The sequence below is a fragment of the Macrobrachium rosenbergii genome, chromosome 53 (assembly GCF_040412425.1).
Source record: "Macrobrachium rosenbergii isolate ZJJX-2024 chromosome 53, ASM4041242v1, whole genome shotgun sequence".
Taxonomy (NCBI): Eukaryota; Metazoa; Arthropoda; class Malacostraca; order Decapoda; family Palaemonidae; genus Macrobrachium; species Macrobrachium rosenbergii.
This window is the reverse complement of record NC_089793.1, coordinates 58,382,444-58,388,606: the sequence shown is the minus strand read 5'-3', so window position 1 is coordinate 58,388,606 and position 6,163 is coordinate 58,382,444. Positions and strand designations below refer to the sequence as shown.

General features: G+C 41.5%; 1 protein-coding gene across 1 annotated transcript; it reads right to left on the bottom strand.

Annotated features, from left to right (window-relative positions):
• Positions 1 to 3,889: 3,889 nt before the first annotated feature.
• On the bottom strand, positions 3,890 to 5,466 carry LOC136834173 (uncharacterized). Its single transcript, XM_067096438.1, has 3 exons — positions 5,371 to 5,466; positions 4,442 to 4,684; positions 3,890 to 4,396 (listed from the first exon to the last, which is right to left on the bottom strand). The coding sequence occupies exons 1-3, from the start codon at positions 5,464 to 5,466 to the stop codon at positions 3,890 to 3,892; spliced, it is 846 nt and encodes a 281-aa protein (XP_066952539.1).
• Positions 5,467 to 6,163: the final 697 nt, after the last annotated feature.

Here is a 6,163-nt window from a genome sequence, read left to right as displayed (position 1 = left end):
AGATGCCCTCTTTGCACACCAGATAATTCATTCCCCAAGTTCCAGCCTTATATTTGTAACCTAAGTTCTCACAATCGTTTCAGAAAGGGGACTGCTGAAATTCTCCTTGGTCCGTGTTCCTGGCATATTCCCAAAATAGAGGACCCCCCCTTCGGGAGGACTTGTGCTGCAGCAATTTAACATATTTCAGTTAATTTTCCTTTTGATCTTGTGTGTTATGAAATATACCTATTTTTGTATCCACGTGAGAAACAAGTTACCTTTGAAAAACAGCCCTAGTTAAAATGATATCTTTTCTTTAGAATTTTGACCAAATGTTTTATATGTCTGGTTATCTTGCAAGGCCATTATAGAAAAAAAGTAATAAATGGCAAGTCTTAAGAACCAGTCTGCAACATGGAAACAAAAAAAAAAATAAAAAAAAAATATATATATATATATATATATATATATATATATATATATATATATATATATATATATATATATATATATATATATATATATATATATATATATATATATATATATATATATATATATATATATATATATATATATATATATATACTGTACTGTATATATACTATTACTACTTATGAGTACATGAGTAAACCTAATGTTAGGAAGAGAAGGATTCTAGAGAAAAAAAAATAAAATAAAACAAACAATGATTACTGCTAATAACAATAGCAACTAAACCTTAATCCACTTCAGCCATCAAAACCCTTGCACAGCTGCGCAAGACATCCCGCATTCAAATCACGTTACCAAGAGTGTGCTGCGAAAAGACCTATGGCAGTTGTCAAGGCTAAGTACCAACCTGGAAGCTCAAGACGATTCAACTTTGTGGAAAAAGGAAGGACTGTCACGCCTCATCGGACATCGCATCTCATAACTAGCGTCAGACGTTGTAACTCTCACTTAATGATGTGTGAATGGAAACTTTGGAGTGAACCTCTGTGTTTTCCAGTCCATGAACTGCCGTTGTTTTTTTATGTTCCCGCCCCGTTAGTGCCCTTTGCATGCAAATGACTGCGACTGTCCGATCTGTTATATACAGAACATTAGCAAAATACGGGGAGAGAAGCAAGGTAGCATAAGTTGCGCTTGCCCAAAAATTCCAATTTCATAAGACCCTGAGAGTTACTCTATGCATTTTTCAAATTAGGATTTTGTTACTTTGTAATGAATGAATGAACTGGCTCAGATGACTCTATCAGTTTCATGTTAATGTAATTTTGACTTTTATGCTTGAAGTTCCGAGAATTTTCATTTTTAAACTTTAAAAAAGTTTCTCTAATTTAAAGTCTTGTTTGGTACACTGTGTACCTGTGAACATGCTTTAATTGTCTCTGACAATCCATTTATATAGTTTTATTTTAAGGCTTTAATTAAACTGCATGAATATATCATACGTTTTGCACAGATACATTTAGCCTCTGCTAAAAGTTTTTTTTCGCTTCTATTTTGCAACTTCGTGAACAATGATAACGGACGAGCAACTGTAGACTCTGTTCCCCAAAGTAGAGCTTATCCTCTTTGGTGGCAGGGTACATATAAGACATTTTTGGTGCGCTCCGCAGCGTGTTTAGGCCAACCCAAATCTATGCTAAAATCCCAACCTTGCTCCCGAGAACTAGACCGGGGGCGGTGACATACTGACATAGAGAATGAAGCGAGGAAAATAAAGGTAGTGCTGCAAAGGAAGTCTGAGCAGAGTAGGAGTACCCTACGGGTCTCATGTGTAGACATCAGTTTATTACATAACTGTTCCAGAAACAAACAAATTATTGGTTGGCCACCCGGTGTAATTTCTAAGCAGCTAATTTTGATTCTTGTCACAACGAGATTTTTTTTTATCATAGTCGAGATGCGTATTACCAGAAATTCTTCCCTTGTGATGGAGAATCTCGATGCCATTATACCAGTGAAGACGGGACGAAAACTCTGTCTCATCTGTTGTAAGTTGATGCTGTGATAAGTAGAGAAAGCACTCCACTTCCTCCTTCAAAAAGATATGATTACCGTAGAGGCTGTTAAGTTTGTTTCTTGTTGTGACTTCGTTTTGCTCTTGTGGAGTTAGTGAATTTTAGGTCTAATTCTTTCTGAATAGTTGTTTTGATACCGCTATCAAAATCTAGAGTTTCAGTTTCTCTGAAAACCATTTCCTTCTTAATATGTTTTTCTATATTTCCGTTTTGATTTTTAGCTACCTCTTTACCAAATACTTCCTGTATTGGATGGTGGGCAATGTTTCAGCTACTGGTGTCTCATTCTTGAATAATTAGGCATATTTTCTTTCACATATCCATTGTCGAACGTATCTGATACTGGCTTTTCAATACTCTCTGGCTTTCTGCAGTCTCCTGAGCTCGAATGGATGTTGTGTAGTTGGTCTCCGTAGGTTGCGTTTGAAGTTAATAATTCTGGTACACTAGTGTTGAAGATCCTTCATCATCATCTGTGCCTAAAAGAAAAGAACAAATATGGAAAGTGGTGTTAAATTAATCCACTGACATCTTTTTTTCAGTTCCCTCTTCCCCTTGTCTTTCAAACAGTGTGCAAACATGCTTAGTAGAAGGAGTGAGGATGACGCCTGGTGGTTTAGCAAGAGGATGCCTTACACTTTCCATTTTCTCTTTCTTTATCTTTACCTATAACTTCATTTTCAAAACCACCACTACTCGTCCTTCCTTCAGTGGCTGGTAAATCTGCAGACGTATTTATCCTTGCTGGGTGGTGGTGGCTCATCCCTTTTGACCAGTTCCATTCCAGCGACAATATTATTCCTTATGGGCATACACTTTTTAATACTAATTTTACATTTATATATTGTTCCTGTTATTGTTTTCGTTAAGTTTTAAATGTTACTTTATGCTTGTTTTGCATGTTGTTGCTTCTTTCCGGCAATATTGAACTGAATTTTGGTCTACAGAATCGATCGCAGAAATGTTGTATTTTATCTAGCAATGTCCATGAATTATATAAGAATAAAAAGTACTTGGATGCAACTGCTGTTAATTTTTATGTCCTCTTTTGTTATGGAACTGTTGTGTCTGATTTACGTCTTATTCTAGAACTGTTTAAGAAGAAGATTTTACTCAAGCGTAATGCCATTTCAAGGGTGCATAGAATGGCTAGTATATTAGAGAGGGTTTCACTGCATCTTATGAGTGAGGATGTCATGAAGCATAAGTGGTTAAAGTCTGTGGAAGATTGATAAACCTTTGTCTTTGCCAGCTATAGGTACCCAGATTGAGATGACTATTTATGGCTGCTTGCTTACCAAAATGGCAGTTGTTCACAAAGCTATCTCCAAGGCTTGTTACCAATCTGGTAACTGTCTTGATCTTATATTGAAAGATGTTATAGGCATTGTATCTTGTGGAGTAGGCTGGCCAGTTGGTTCATGTGAACATTGTTTTATTAAGGCTAATAAGGAGATGAATAAAGTTGTTCCTGGTGTTAACTTTTCAAGAAAGTTTCGTCTTTAAGTAGATAAGCCATGGTTTAATACAGCATGTGTTACGATTCCAAGAAATGTTACAGATTCTTTCAGTCACTAAACAAATAGGATTTGACACCAGCAATTGAAATATGGGAATTGAATACAAAAAGAAACTCACAGAACATACGACACATTTATTTACAACCTTATCTACAAACAAAGAAAATGAGATGTTGCTTCCCCTCAGCTTTCAATCAACATGACACAAATCAGAATAAATCAAAGCAATTATAGATAGAGGGAACAGATTGGAAGGTAGATCAATTCAAATACGTAACTAGTGAGATGGTGAGTTATCTTTTATGGCTAGAGTTTCAGCTGAAGAGATGAAGCTGGCATGATGGCATTAGGCTCAAAGATGTCATAAAAAACGTGGCTTCAGGATGGGATAGCAAATGTTGTTTCTCCCAGAATCCTGAGACTGTGCAGATGGAGGGTGCGAAAGGCTGACTGCTTCTCCAGGGCTGACTGCTTCTCCTCATCACATGCAGGAAGGGCCAACTGCTTCTCCTCATCACAGGCAGGAAGGGCCGGCTGCTTCTCCTCATCACAGGCAGGAAGGGCCGACTGCTTCTCCCCGTCACAGGCAGTGTCACAGGCAGGAAGGGCCGACTGCTTCTCCTTGTCACAGGCAGGAAGGGCCGACTGCTTCTCCCCGTCACAGGCAGGAAGGGCTGACTGCTTCTCCCCGTCACAGGCAGGAAGGGCTGACTGCTTCTCCTCCTCGCAGGCAGGAAGGGCCAACTGCTTCTCCTCATCACAGGCAGGAAGGGCCAACTGCTTCTCCTCGTCACAGGCAGGAAGGGCCAACTGCTTCTCCTCGTCACAGGCAGGAAGTGCCGACTGCTTCTCCTCGTCACAGGCAGGTAGGGCCGACTGCTTCTCCTTGTCACAGGCAGAGAGGGATGGCTACTTCTCCTCGTCACAGGCAGGAAGGGCCAACTGCTTCTCCTCATCACAGGCAGGAAGGGCCGACTGCTTCTCCTCGTCATAGGCAGGAAGGGCCGACTGCTTCTTCTTTTCACAGGCAGGAAGAGCCGACTGCTTCTCCTTGTCACAGCCAGGAAGGGATGGCTGCTTCTCCTCATCACAGGCAGGAAGGGATGGCTGCTTCTCCTCATCACAGGCAGGAAGGGATGGCTGCTTCTCCTCAACACAGGCAGGAAGGGATGGCTGCTAGGTAAGAAGGGATGACTGCTTCTCGTCACAGGTATGACAAAAATTGCTGGAGACAGGTGATCAAGCTGTCTGATTCTATTCCTTACCTTTTCTCTAGTGGGCCATTTTATGGAAGCTTATATACCCCTCTAATGACCACATGGTAGGACTACGATCAAAACCTGCTATCTCCCATGATAAGTAACCTGGGAGGAAAATCCATGGAGTCGAGAGAAACAAATTCTCTCGCACGTCTTTTATGCAGATATCTCAACCCCCGTATTGTCACTTTTCAAGTATTGTCATCATTCTGCATATTGCTATGCCAGCTTTCCTGCATTGAAGGTATAACTGCAAATCAGATGTCTTGTATCCATCCATATGTAAATCTGTGTCTGTGAAGAAACGCAGGTGCCTGAATTTAATCCCTTCCCTGATCTGTCAAGGGGTTGGGACTACTTTGTAGCTCGCATGAGCTATTGACCTGTGTAAAAGTTTTGTACATAGATTAGTAAGCGGTAGACCTCCGTATCTTATTAGTACCTCACTCACATTGGTGACCGCCAAAGAGATATCTGACCAAGCCACCAGCAATGTCTAACACCATCAGCGAAAACCTTACAGCCACCTCCATACACCTGCTGCTCTTCATGCCCCACCACCCAGAGGGCAGAAACGATTTTCTGCACAAAGAAAATCACCTCAGTGATGCAGAAAGCAGATGCCATCCTCAAATTCCTGTCTGACAACGTCTTCAAGCAGATAGCAGGATGGTTCGAGGAACTTGGATCCCCCATCACCTACAACATACTGAAGGACCAGCTGAAGTAATCCTTCAGCATGCCACCCACCCAGAAAGCCAAGAAGTTCCTCAACCATGTGGGGGCCCCGGTAGAAGATAAGAAGCCATCACACATGTACAAGCAACTGTGGCGGCTCATCACACTGCCCGCCAAGGGCGACCATCCTGAGTCAACCTTGGACCTTGTGAGTGAGGTACTCCTAACAAAACTACCCCACCAGACAGTAGCAGCCACGCTGAAAGCCTCTATCACTCCCTTAGAAGGGTTCCTGGTAATGGTCGATGAGACTTATATGGCCCACAAAGCAGAAGACCCCTCACAGCCAGCAGCAGCAGTAGCGGCACCATGTCGGACCGAGCAGAGTGCAGACATAGAATCAGACAGCGAACCAGACAAGCCAGCCACCCCATATACAAAAGACGCCTCCCCAGACAGGACTACAAAGGGATGCCTAAACAGAAGAAATAAGAACCTCCAGAGGGCATATGCTTTTTCCACTGGAGGTTTGGAAACAAGGCTAGAAAATGCAACAGGGGCTGCCTATTCTCAAAAACACACAGCAGGGTCGTGTCTTTCATACTAAAGTCAGTGGTGAGCAGACAGGTTGTCTCGTAAGAGAAATCGTGCCTGCTCACCACTGTTTTTCTTCCAGATACAAAAGACAAGGACAAACATGCTTCTTCCTAAAAGA